The 13,039-nt window shown below is 36.9% G+C and overlaps 1 protein-coding gene across 1 annotated transcript; it reads right to left on the bottom strand.

Moving 5' to 3' along the window:
- Positions 1-4,872: 4,872 nt before the first annotated feature.
- LOC130724816 (cation/H(+) antiporter 3-like) lies at positions 4,873-11,270 on the bottom strand. Its single transcript, XM_057576091.1, has 4 exons — positions 10,959-11,270; positions 7,004-7,999; positions 5,934-6,280; positions 4,873-5,641 (listed from the first exon to the last, which is right to left on the bottom strand). Exons 1-4 carry the CDS (start codon positions 11,211-11,213, stop codon positions 4,873-4,875), a joined length of 2,367 nt encoding a protein of 788 aa, XP_057432074.1. The 5' UTR covers positions 11,214-11,270.
- Between the last annotated feature and the right edge of the window lie 1,769 nt (positions 11,271-13,039).

The following is a 13,039-nucleotide window of genomic DNA, read 5'->3' as shown; positions in this document are numbered from 1 at the left end:
TTGTAAGCTTGGCAAAGTCTAAGTCAAAATGACAGACGATTAGACCACAGGAAATTTTAGCAATGACATACTGCCAAGGTTGTTTGATTCTGAGTCCAGCAGCAACAGGTGACATGTAGACTTGTGGAAGTGGAAAACATGGGCAAATGCTGCGTTCTAGCTCATCTTGGGGTCCTTGGATGCCTGATGCCGGTTCAAAAAAAAAAGTATAAAAAATACTAAAAAATAAAAAGACAAAAAATCAAAAATAAAAAATAAAAAATCAAAGGTCAGGTCGATGACGGTTTGGGTTACCAATGGCCCACGTAGTGGGCCATCTTCCAATTAGGGTACACGTAGTGAACCCGCTCAACGGCGCACATAGTGAGCTAAAGTCTCTTCAGGGTACACATAGTGGACCCACTCAAAGACCACGTAGTGGTTCCGTAGCTTGTTCTTTTTTTTTCGGAAGACCACGTAGTGGTTCCGCATCCAATCAGGATGCATGTAGTGCATCCGCTCAAAGGCACACGTAGTGGGCCATCATCAAGTCAAGGGTACACGTAGTGAACCCGCTTAACGGCGCACGTAGTGAGCCAAAATCTATACAGGATACACGGAAGACCACGTAGTGGTTCCGTAGCATGTTCTCTTTTTCGGAAGACCACGTAGTGGTTCCGCATCCAATCAGGATGCACGTAGTGAATCTGCTCAAAGGCGCACGTAGTGGGCCATCACCCAGTCAGGGAGCACGTAGTGCACCCGCTCAAAAACCACGTAGTGGATTCGCATCTATTTTCTTTCGGAAGACCACATAGTGGTTCCGCATCAAGTCAAGGGTACACGTAGTACACACGTCCAATGGCCCACGTAGTGAGCCAAGGTCTATCCATGGTACACGTAGTGTAACCCGCTCAGAGACCACGTAGTGGTTTCACCTCTCCTTTCTTTTTTTCTTTTTCGGAAGACCACGTAGTGGTTCCGCAGTTCTATTCTTTTTCGGAAGACCACGTAGTGGTTCCGCAACTCTATCCTTTTTCGGAAGACCACGTAGTGGTTCTATAACTCTTTTCTCAAGAGACCACATAGTGGTTCCTTACTTTGTTTCTCTTTTTCGGAAGACCACGTAGTGGTTCCGCGGATCTTTTTCTCAAGAGACCACGTAGTGGTCACCTATCTCGCTTTTCTATTCGGAAGACCACGTAGTGGTTCCGCCATTTATTTCAGGTTGTGTTTCTCGGTCTCATGTGCACGTAGTCACTTTGACCATGGAGTTGTGGGACAAAATTAGAGTTCATATCTTTACTTTTATTTTATCATAGCAATTTGATAACAATTGTTACTCATATTGCCTATGAAAAATAACAAGTAAAGAGGGGCAACTATGAACACCTAATTTTGTCCTACTTTTAATAAGATTAATTTAATATAAAAAATAGCACTCAAAATTATATTATTAGTAATTATTTAAATGATTTCAGAATTATGATATTAATTAAATAAATAAATACGAAAATAAATATTAAATTCAAAAAATAAACTAGATTGTTCTAGATGGGCTTTTCTTCCTCTCCAAGAAGGGTGAAGAATGATTCCTAAGAATATTCTAGGAGTGGTGAGAAAGAAACCCTAAACCTGCAGCTATAAATAGAGAGAGGGTTTTGGTGGTGAGATCATGTTCAGAAAGAGGCAGAAAGAGAGTGTGAAAAATAGAGTGACTACTTTTCGGGTTGTAGTTCCACCTTTGAACTGCAACTCTAAACAAGAGTGAGAGTGGGTTTGTAGAAGCAAGATCATCAGGTGTGATTGAAAAGGTTTGACTCTTCTTTGTAGATAACATGTTATTACTAATACCTGTTATTGACAAAGTTGTCTGTTTTAATATGCATTATGCTTTCTCTTTGTGAATCGACATGAATATATTTGTTGGTCCTAACCTGGCTCTGTTCGTGATTGAAAGAAAATTATTATCTCTTCTTCTCTCCTCTGTCGTGAACTGCATAAGTATTGAAAGGTAACGTTTTTTTATCCCAAATTCAAATTGTCACCAACTATGATCCCACTTGATTTTTTTCCTTGGTTTTCGATTATTCCCTGGTCTTGTTCCATGTTTTTCTTCCCAGTGCCATATCCCTTTGAAAAAGGAAGATCGTTTTGTTTTTTTTACACAATCAAAAGATATCAATTATAATTACCTACGGGATTCTCACTTTTTCTTTATTACTTCCGTTTTTTTTCCTTTTTCTATATCAATTTCAAATCCTTTAAACATGTTAATAGTTTTTAATATATAATAAAATACACCTACCAACTTAAAGTGATCTCTTTTCTACAAAATTAAAACATGTTAATATATTAAATCTTTTCAAAATAAAAGACACAACCCAATCTAAAAGCACCAAGAACTACGTGGCTTTGAATTCTCCATCGCACTTTGGGGATACGTAGGAGCGGGCATCAACAACCGTCAAGCCAAATTTGTAAATAATCTTTCTTCTTAATAAATTATAAACTAATCTTTTTATCGAAATAATTTCCTTGGGGTGGAATAAATAAAAAGCTATTTTCTTTCACACAGTTAATTAGGGTAACCATTTATAAATGGACGCTTAGGGTGTTAGTACCTTCCCTACGCGTAATCGACTCTCGGACCCGTTTTTGGTTTCGAAGACTATATTCATATGGGTTTTCTAATGTTTTCCCTCTGTAAAAAACATTGGTGGCGACTCTTCTGAATTCTAATGTTTGTAGCGCCGTCCCGCCGCAATCCTGGTTGCGACAAAGTTCAAGGTCACGCTTACATGAAATAACCCAGGTTTTTATTCATACTTCACCGAATCAAATTGTGCGACAACACAACGACAGAAACTCCTGTGCGTGCGTTCTCAACCCTGGCAGTGGTGAAGCATCAATCTCTGCCTTCCTTGCCTTCTATTTGTGACGAACCACCTGTTGCCCAAACATTTCCAGTTGTTGCTTCTACTCCAAGAACAAACTCTTCACATAAGAGTTCTCAACGGGGGCGCCCGAATGGTAGCAAGAACAAAGCAAAGCCCCTAGCTGTTGATTTTTTGGAACCAATTCCGGGGGAAGATGGAGTGACGACGCGTGCACAACGAATGTGGTTGCTTGGCAAACAATTGGGCTTGAAGCCGAGAGGATCAGAAGCTTTGATGCTTAGAGGACTTGAGGCACAAATACGTCAAAATCACCCTCATCTTCGTGGACATGTCGGGCCCTTGGAAGGATCAACGAAACGAGAGGCCGGGAAGAAGGCTATCTTAAAATGGAAACATGAGCTTTTGTTGATACAAGCCGTACTATTGAATCATGACTCAAGGAATGCAGTTACGCCATGTTGAGGTGCGTTCTATTGGAGCGACGAGGGGTCTTATGTGTTTGTGGCGGGAAAGTTCTATCTAGGCTTGTTGGGGAGGAAATTGTTGGCTGGTGCTGTTTTTAATTTTTCTGTTGTTGTTGCTAATGTTGATGTGCTGCTGTCGTTAGCCGTTTTGCTGTTTCTGTAGCTATATTTTTGTTGCTGTCGTTTTTCTAATGTTGTTGTTGCTAGCTGCTGTTACTGTGGTTGCTGTTGGTGTTGTCAAATTTTATTGTTGATGTTTTGTGCAAAAATTGTTGTTGTTTGCTGTTGTTACTACTGTTGCTGTTATTATTGTCAACATTTTGGCTGCTGTCGTATTTAAAATTAGCTACTACTTGGGATGCTGTTGCATGTGTTGTTGCTTATGGACATTATCATTAAGGGGCGAGGTTGGTGGTTTGTAAGGGATGCAAAAATGACTATCTTAAGGATGTGGTACTCTCTTTTCTTGCTAGGTTTTTTCTTAACAAGGTTTTGATGAGGCCCTTTCTTAGGATTATGTTTACAGCTATTTTTGTGGGGAACTGTTTTGGGGAATGTTAGCTGATATGTTTAACTGGTTTGAGAGACATTGTGTTGTACTTTCAGAAAACTGTGAGGTTCTTTTACTCATGGTTGGGCTATTATTAATAATATTAATTTCATTTTTAAAAAAATGTAACAATTCCTAAAAAATAACACAACTCTTTGATTCATGTTGAATTAAATTTTAGAAGTTTCTAAAAAATACGTGGATATTTATCAAACGACATATATGTAAAATTCAATGTTTAAAAAACCGGACCAGTTATTGAACCATTAGAGGCACTGGTTTTAGGTTTAAGGGTTCAATCGATAGCGATTAAATAGTATTCAAAAATAAATATTAATTATTAATACTATTAAAAATATAACTTACACTATATATAACACTAAATTAAAAAATATACAAATTTCCCATCCAATATACATATATTTTTTATTATTACATTAAATGTGAGAATTTAAATACTAAAGATATATTTAAAAAAAAATAGATCTAAGTTTTCTATCCGTAAATGAACGAGAGCCACCTAATTGTTATCACTAGATAATTAATGATTCCATTACATTGTTTAAAATATTTTATTGGATATTAATTATTTTCATAAAAAACTGATCATTTACTAGTCATTCTATTGACCCAGAAAAATAAAAATATAAAAAAGAATATAATTGCATGGTATATCTACAGTCAGTGCGCGAATCAAGGGATGACAACTACATATTAATGCAAAAAGTGACAAGTACTGATTGGAAAAAGGGGAAATCCTGCTAATTGGTTAAACCGCATGGTCATCGATTTTATCGGGTTTATGGGTCTTTACCGGTTTTCAAATAGTCCGATTTTAGCAGCCTATCAGATCGATGAGGAGTCCGGTTCCTTGTCCAACAGGTCAAATCGGCCGGTCTGGTCCGCTTTTCTGAACATTGGTAGAATTTTAAATGCATAAATATAGAAAAATTTAACCTATGTTGATATTTTTTAACAGCTAAAATATCAATCCTTTAGTACTTTTCTTGTGTGATAGTTGTTGCTGCACCACCAAAATTGATGCATCGCTCTTAAAATCTGATGAAGAAAGAACATCGGCAATGACACCTAATTCCGAAAATTCACTCCAGTCTGTAAGTCCCATGGTTTGAGGCGCGTTGATCTCATGTCTTCTCCCAACTATAAAAAACTCATGCTCATTCACGATGTCACGAAGAAAAGAAGTTGTGTCAGATCCATCTTTCACAAACACTTCTTTATACACCACATTATGTGCATGTTTCACTTCTTGCAACACATCTTCTTCCATTACCATAAGGTCCTCCAATTCCGCCACGTGATGCTTAACAACAAGGTGGTAAACAACCATGCTAATATTCGGGTTCACGATTGCTCGTTTCGCCAAGCACAAAGCCTCTTGATCATCTGTTCCACCCAAATAAATCATGGCTAATTTAGTGCATGAGTCCTTTCTCAGGTGCGAGGCACGACAAACAAGGATTCCAACAGTGCATGGAGCGGTTTCAAGGACCTTACAATTTAGTGCTCTTAAGTTCTTGTCATCTGACTCGATTTTACCATCACTTGACCATCTTTGGTGAAAAGGGAGGAGTATCATGGATGCAAGTTTATCTAATGCAAGGGTACAAACATTTTCATACATGAGGCTAGGTGGAGATATTGCTGTGTAAGTGGACACTGATGTCGCATTTGGGTTGTCATGTTGAAAGATGTCGAAAGCAAGAATGACATTATCCGAGTATGACCTGTTAAAAGTAAATTTACTAGTAATTAGAAAATAAACGGTAGCATAATTAAACAAAATATAATAGAACCTATGTATGAAGGAGCATTAAGCTTGTTTAAGAACTCTTCTGTTTTCAAATGTAACCAGCCACCTATTTAGTTTTATGTTTATTTATTATTTTAATTGAATAGTTATGTAACTGTCATGAGTTACTCAATTATAAGTGAATGACCGATTCATCTAATATATGTGCCAAAATAATAGAAATCCATTGTTCATATATTATTCATCATTTATTTTTTGTAAATGACCTGTGAGAGCCTGTTGATGATGATTGTCTTTGAAGACCGTGAGAGGTGAAAATAGGTAAGGATCGCCCAACTAGCTCGATTAGATGCAGTGCGTCCACAATAATAGGATGTTCTGTTGTTGGATGGCAGACGTCGAGGAAATTTATGGAGGTTGAAATGTGGTTTGGTTTATGAATGGTTACAAGTATCCTCAGCTCAGAGTTGGGTTTTAAACTGATGATGTTTCTTTTCTGGTAGCCAGCGTATTTTCTTGAAGGATCATACAAAAACTTCACTGACAACTGCACAATGGTTGCTATGACCATCACACTGATCATCATCAAAGCATATGTTTTGTTCCCAATTAACTGTATGCGTTCACACATAATAAAATATTAGAATTAGATAGGAAATACATAAAATAAGCAATGTTATACATATGGTACAAAGCAATTGTTACAAAAGTGTGAATCAAAGTGATGATGCATATTGTTTAATTTGTTCTTCAAAAATAGATCCTCGATCCTCTAAAGCAAGATTGTCTATAGCTCCTTCATGCAAGATCTTGGCCATTAATTATTGTTTTTAAGGGCCAAGATTGTTGTATGAAAAATTAATAATTAAAACGGTGAAAGAATCAAAGATGATAAGTTTTTTTATATGTTGGAGATGTATGATGGGTTGTAGAGGATCCAAAGGTCATTTTATCATAGTGTTGACTTATTCCTAGAATTAAACAAATTGATCTTAGGCAAATCAATGTGACAGGGCTTAGTTTGTTGGAAATTATAAATATACGTTTACTTGAATTTTTAGGTTGTCTATTATAGTCTAAGAAAAGTATGAGATTGTTTGAGTAAAATCACCTTAGTTTTATTTAGTCCCATGATATTTTGACATGTATTATATACTAAAACTTTCTAATAAATATGTCAAAATATTATTGGGTCATGAGTGATTTACTCAAGGTAAATTTGGGTGATATAGGCAACCTCACTAGATATTAGTAGTAAAAATATCATGTGACAACTAATTTCTAAAAATTAGGATGAGAGAAGAATTTATATTGGAGGAGAGATTAGATGTATTACACCATTGTCGTGGAGGGCAAAAAAGAGGCCAACTTCCACTATGCCTTTAGTGTTCATGATGAGGGCAACAGTTAAAGCATCATTGACGGGCATTTGGCAAAAGAGCGCAGGTATAAAGCAAGAAATGATTTTGACCACATGGGTAACAAACACAACCAAACCAATAACCAAATTTGTTGTTGATAAATAGTCCATCTTCAAATCTGCCCTCAACATAGCTGTGGTCACAAAGATTGGCAATAAGAATGTGTTTCCAAAGAACTTAAGCTTCTTAACCAATGCAGATCCCAATGGAGGTCCTTCCGGAACCGAAAGTCCCAAAATAAAAGCTCCTGAAATAAACTCATGATTTATCTTAACTGAAAACACGCCCATAACAAACACCATTGCGATGATCATGTAAATGTAACCCTCATTCACAGGCCTTCCTTCTGGGGTGTTTTTTATAATCCAAAACATCACAGGTCGAAAGATAAGTGGAATCAACACAACAAGAGAAAATGACAAGAACAATTCTCTAGCCATCACACTCCCATTAGGAGTCTTCACCACCACAACAGCAATCATGGCAACAATTATGCTCAAAATGTCACTCACCAACGCTGACGACAACGCTAACCTTCCTAGCTCTGAGTTTTGGATTTTAAGCTCGGTTAGGAGAGAAGCGACGACCGCGAATGAAGTCAACGAGTGCGATACAAGTGATACGTAGATATCCATTTCGTGTTCTTTCTCAAGTTTTCCAGGGAAAAAGGCTAATGGGGCAAGTCCCAAAAGTAAGGGTGCTATGAGTCCAATTGTGGAAATCACCCAAGCCTTATGTCCTGTTCTTTTTATCATGTTGAAATCCATTTGCACACCGTTTATGAAAATGAAAAGTACAAGACCGATTGATGATATTGTTGAAATGATATCGTGAGTCCCAAAAGGAAATAACGTCGTCATGTAACTTTCCAATGGTGCTAGCTCAAATGAACCAACTAAGATCAAGCCAGCCTGCAAATGTAACAAGGGTGTTTTAGTTAGCACAAACTTATATCATTGAGATCTATAAGAACAATGATAAAAACTAAACTTTGTCTACAGTGAAACCAAGAAAACATGGTTCATAAGTCGAAATTGCTTCTTTAAATTAATTTTAGTATTTAACGAACATATTGCAAATAACATACAGTAGGTGTTAGTATAAAACTATATTTCATGTGTGAATAGTTTTTAACATGGTCTATTATTGTTATAAACACATCTCAGCATCTACAAAAAGGTTATATGTCGAGTAGTTTCTCGATGCACATTGTAAGTTGTCGAGCTTATTAGGCTGAAGTTCCTACAATTATGCATGCATTACACTTCTGTGAAGAATTTCATACTTCTAGTGTTATTGTAAAAAGTTATTCACCTTTAGCATTTAGCATTGAGTTTGGGCAAATGGAAATCAAAACACCCATGGAAACTTCAAAGCATGCTCAACACAATTAGCTATCTCCAAAATGAATTGGCATTTTTTGTGTTTATCATAGTGCGAGTGCAAAATCATTTTGAAAAAACTTTGAGGGGTTAAGTATGCTATAAGTATCTGACTTTATAAGCGGAATCAAATTGAAATCCTAAAAAAATCTTTGAAATGTCATTAAATTGATTTTTTTTTATCAAATTTACTCCAAACTTTAATTTATGCGTTTGTGGCACGAGTTTTGCATACTCATCAGATCCATGTGGTATTAACTTGTCATACATGTTATTTCTAAATTCTTTTAAATTTAATTTACATGTAAACATAATTAGACCCTAGATTAAAACAAAAGCAGACTATTTTCCTTAATCTTCTACAAGAACCCTTCAATCTTTTTTTCTCTCTTTCTCACCAACCCTTCTCTTTATTTCCTCATCTGCCTAACTGTCTTCTCTTCCACCTTCCTGAATATTTGAATGTCATTGAATTGTGCTGGTGTGGGCAGGGGTATGGTCCTTCCATCGCACCACCCTGTCGCTCCCTCACACTCTGGGATGCATCCACGAATTACAAATCTTGTGCCTCTATGAAACACCCCTTCCTTGTCAACAAGCAGATCGAGAAGAAACATCTGGAAACGAGAGAGGGAGAGGGAGAGAGAGATGGAGGAATCCAGAAGAAGGAACATGATTAAGAAGTAAATATGGAAACATGATAAAGAGAGAAAGGAATCTGGAGACGCACAAGCGATGTTGGTTGGTGATGGTGACAGAGGAAGGTAATTATGGTGTAGGTCTGTCTTGGTTAATTAAGGGTGCTTGAACCGCACCGATGCTGGTGTGATGGAGGTTGTGGGAAACAATGCGTTGGTCGTTATGGTGGGCTCGATGGGGGATATGGTTACAGGTTGAGATGGAAGGAAGGAAAGTAGTGTCAAATGGGAAAATGGGTGTGGTAAGGATTTGGGGAAAATATAGTTTTATGGGTAAAGGAGATGATGAGCATGAAGAAGATGATAAACCTGAAGAGGAAGATCTAGAAAAATTGGGAATTATATATTCAGAAATGAGAAATGTTGATGAGCAATTTTGGGTTGATGATGAAAAATTTAGGAATTAGAAGAAGATGATGATGAATAAAAAAAATCTTGGTTTTTGTTCTTGAAGAAGATGAAGATGCATTAGTAGGAACTAAGAAATTTATTTGCAGGGACGAAAATTGATTAAAATATTTTAGATGGACTAAAATCGATGCTAAAAAGTCCATGTGGTTACTCCTCAGGTTACTAAGCTCGCCACTAGATTATTGATTGGTCAAAATTGATGACACGTAAGCAGAATGACTTAATTTGATTAAAAAAAACCCAGGATAACATTTTAAAGAGTTTTTTTTTTCGAGGAACTCAATTAAATTTCTCTTACAATATGAGGGAGCTCAAATATATTTAAGCCAACATTTGAGTCATATTTTGTTCTTGATTCTTTTGGAAATATAAAAATAGAAACTATATTACAATTCTGCCTTGGCACTAACATAAAGTATAAAGGCTTAATTTCTCTTTTGGTCTCTCATCTATCACAATTGTATAATTCAACTCCCTATTCTTTAAAACAAGGGATTTTGGTCCTTGACTTTTTAATTTTTGAAAATTTGATCATTCGGTTAGTGGGGTGTACAATTTTTAACCAAAATGGATAATGTGACCTTCACTTAATTAAATTTCATGTCATTATTCACTCATTTTACAATGAATAATATCACCATTTAACCTATATCTCATATCCTTTATCCCCCACATGTTCGTCTTCCTCCAAGCACACAAACTCCATAGCCAGAAGCTTAAAAGCTTGAGAAACTTCTCCTTCAATGACGAAGCATGTTGATCCACCTACATTCATTTATTCTTCATCAACCTTCCACCATGACCCACCAAAAATTCATTTCTCAACGCGCAAAAAAAAAACTTCTCCACCAACCACACTAATTTATTCTTCAACCTTCCACTATGACTCACCATAAACTCATTTCCCAATCGCATCAAGAAAAAGCCTCTCCACTCACCTACCCTCATTTCTTCTTGTTATTCAACCTTCTACTAGAAACCCATGTACAATAACTTCTTCAGTATTTTTATAATTTTCAGATCTAAAAGTTGATGTAATTGCTCTCTTTCAAAAGACCATTTTAGTAATTATGTGGTAACCACCTTGCAACTTTTCCATCACTTTATAATGATTTATATAAAAGTCCATGTACAGACAAGCTTCAAGTGGTGAGGCTACAAGACAAAGACTACGAGAGATTGAAAAAAGGTTTCATAAGAAAATTGTTTAAAGCAAATTATATACATTCTTTTTTCATGTTTCTCACAATAAACATAACAAATAATCACGAGAACAAAATAGTTCCAAGACCAAAATCACTCATCTTAAATATAAGGAAATCACATCTAAGAGACCAAAACTGCAATTAAATCAAATATAAAAATATAGGTATACTTACCATCATTTGTGAAATAAATAGAGGGAGTCTCAAGGGCTTGATCAATGTACGACAGATTTGGGTGATAACAAAAATCACAAGGACTTGTAACTCAAATACTGGAAAGAAAGATTTCATTGGAGTCCTGCCTTTTTTCTGGTTACTCCATATCCCATCTGAAACAGTTTTTGGTGGGGCAGCAAAACAAAGTTGGTACAAGGTTTCATTGAATTGTGTAACTAAGTCTAACAAAGTCTTATCCGCATTAAATTCCATTATGGCACCAGATGCAGATCCTAAGAGAATAAAAGTTTGAATGCAGAGAAAAAAATATCAAAGTGTCATTGAATTTGAAAGAGGTAACAAAGTGTCAAAACTATGCATTATATATATATTTCTCACTATGTATCATGGTTAAATTTATTGTTGTTTTTGTAATGCTTCGGTGTAGCTGACAGGGGAAAACTGATGTTAAACTAAATTTTAATTTTAGCCATTAAGTAGCTTGCATTTCTATAAGAAATTGGTGTTGACTTAGATCATTCCATCCTATATTTAATGCGTACAGAGGTGATGTCTCCAACCATATGTTATAATTAGAAAATGAGGGAGGGGAATAATGGAAATTTAACTAAATTAGACAACTTTAACCATATTTTATGACTTGTCAGATAGTATTAAAAAACCAAATTGACATCAAGATAAAGTAGAAAATATTTGATGAAAATTTTAAATGAAGTAGAAAGATGAAGGACCATCAAAATATTAATTTATTTTTATCTATTTGTGTTGAGACAACCTTGAATTATTCAGTAATTACAATTGTTTTTGGATTATCATTTTTGCAATACGTTTGTTGGAATAGAAAGAGGAATCCTAGGGAGATTCTCTGGGAGGTTTGCTCCGAGGTGGAGACCGGTGGCCGGCGATTCAACTTGGAGAACACAGAACCAGCGCTTTGGTGGAGCGTGGTCATGGCCAGGAAGGGTTTCATCATCTGAGGGAGCAGCTCACAGAAAAACACAACATCATTGGAGTGAAAGATCACGATGGGGCAAAAGAAACAAGCCTGGGAGAGCACCGATGGGAAGATCATTTACGGACTTTGTGGATGGGCTTGGGGAGCGGGTGACAGAGGCAAAACTGGGGGGGCCTTTGGAAAAGCTTGCAAGGTTTTGGAAGTGGAGATACAACCAAGGAGACGGGGTGATAGTTGTTTCAGATTTGGATTTGTGCACTTTGCAACTGATGCAGAGGCATGGACTGCAATTAGGCTCCTCAATGGTCTACGTTTTGAAGGGCATTTTATTCAGGTTCGAAAGGCCAGATTTCAAAGACAAACACGCCGACATGGCAAGAGTGTTCATAACACCAATCAATACCCATCCAAGGGCGTGTATGGCGAGTAAAGAAACCTGACGAATCCAAATCAGGCCCATCGGATGACGGTAAAGACGAGGTGATACAGAAGGCTGCAGTCTGGCAATATACTACACATCAGGAAGAGCAACAGTGAGTGGTTCGCTGTGCCACAACATCCTTAAAATAAGTGGAAAATATGGAGGTGCTCCAGAATTTCTTCAGTTTCATTGGTTTGTTTAACTTCAGACTTATGCCATTAGGAGCACGGGAGGCCATGTTGGAGTTTGATTCAAAACTTGATATGGAAAACACGCTGGAAGAGTGTAGGGAGTTTCTGGAACAAAAACTATGTGTAATCGCTCCCTGTCTTCCCATGAAATATGGGAAATCTCATCTGCTTTGGATGATTCTTTGGCAAGTCCCTGTGAATGCTTGGAGTGTGCATTTCTTTACGGGAATCGCAAATAGGATTGGCAGGTTTGCGTGTGCAGATGAGGCCACTCTGAGGAAGGAAAGGGTAGATTTTTCTCGTATATTGGTGGAAATGGAACATCCTCTGTGGCATCCGGGTACACTCCCTGTTGACATTGATGGACAATGACAACTGATTCTGGTTGAAAAGGAGGAGGTGAAGTTTGACTATGGCTGCGTTGCGACAATGTCGTCTACGCCTTTAAAGCACTATGTTTCATCACATGATAACTCAAATGATGATTCTGGGCGGGATGAAGAAGATGATG

The sequence above is a fragment of the Lotus japonicus genome, chromosome 6, assembly GCF_012489685.1.
Source record: "Lotus japonicus ecotype B-129 chromosome 6, LjGifu_v1.2".
NCBI classification, from domain to species: Eukaryota; Viridiplantae; Streptophyta; class Magnoliopsida; order Fabales; family Fabaceae; genus Lotus; species Lotus japonicus.
Note: the sequence above shows the minus strand (reverse complement) of the source record. Positions and strands in the feature narration are given on the sequence as shown.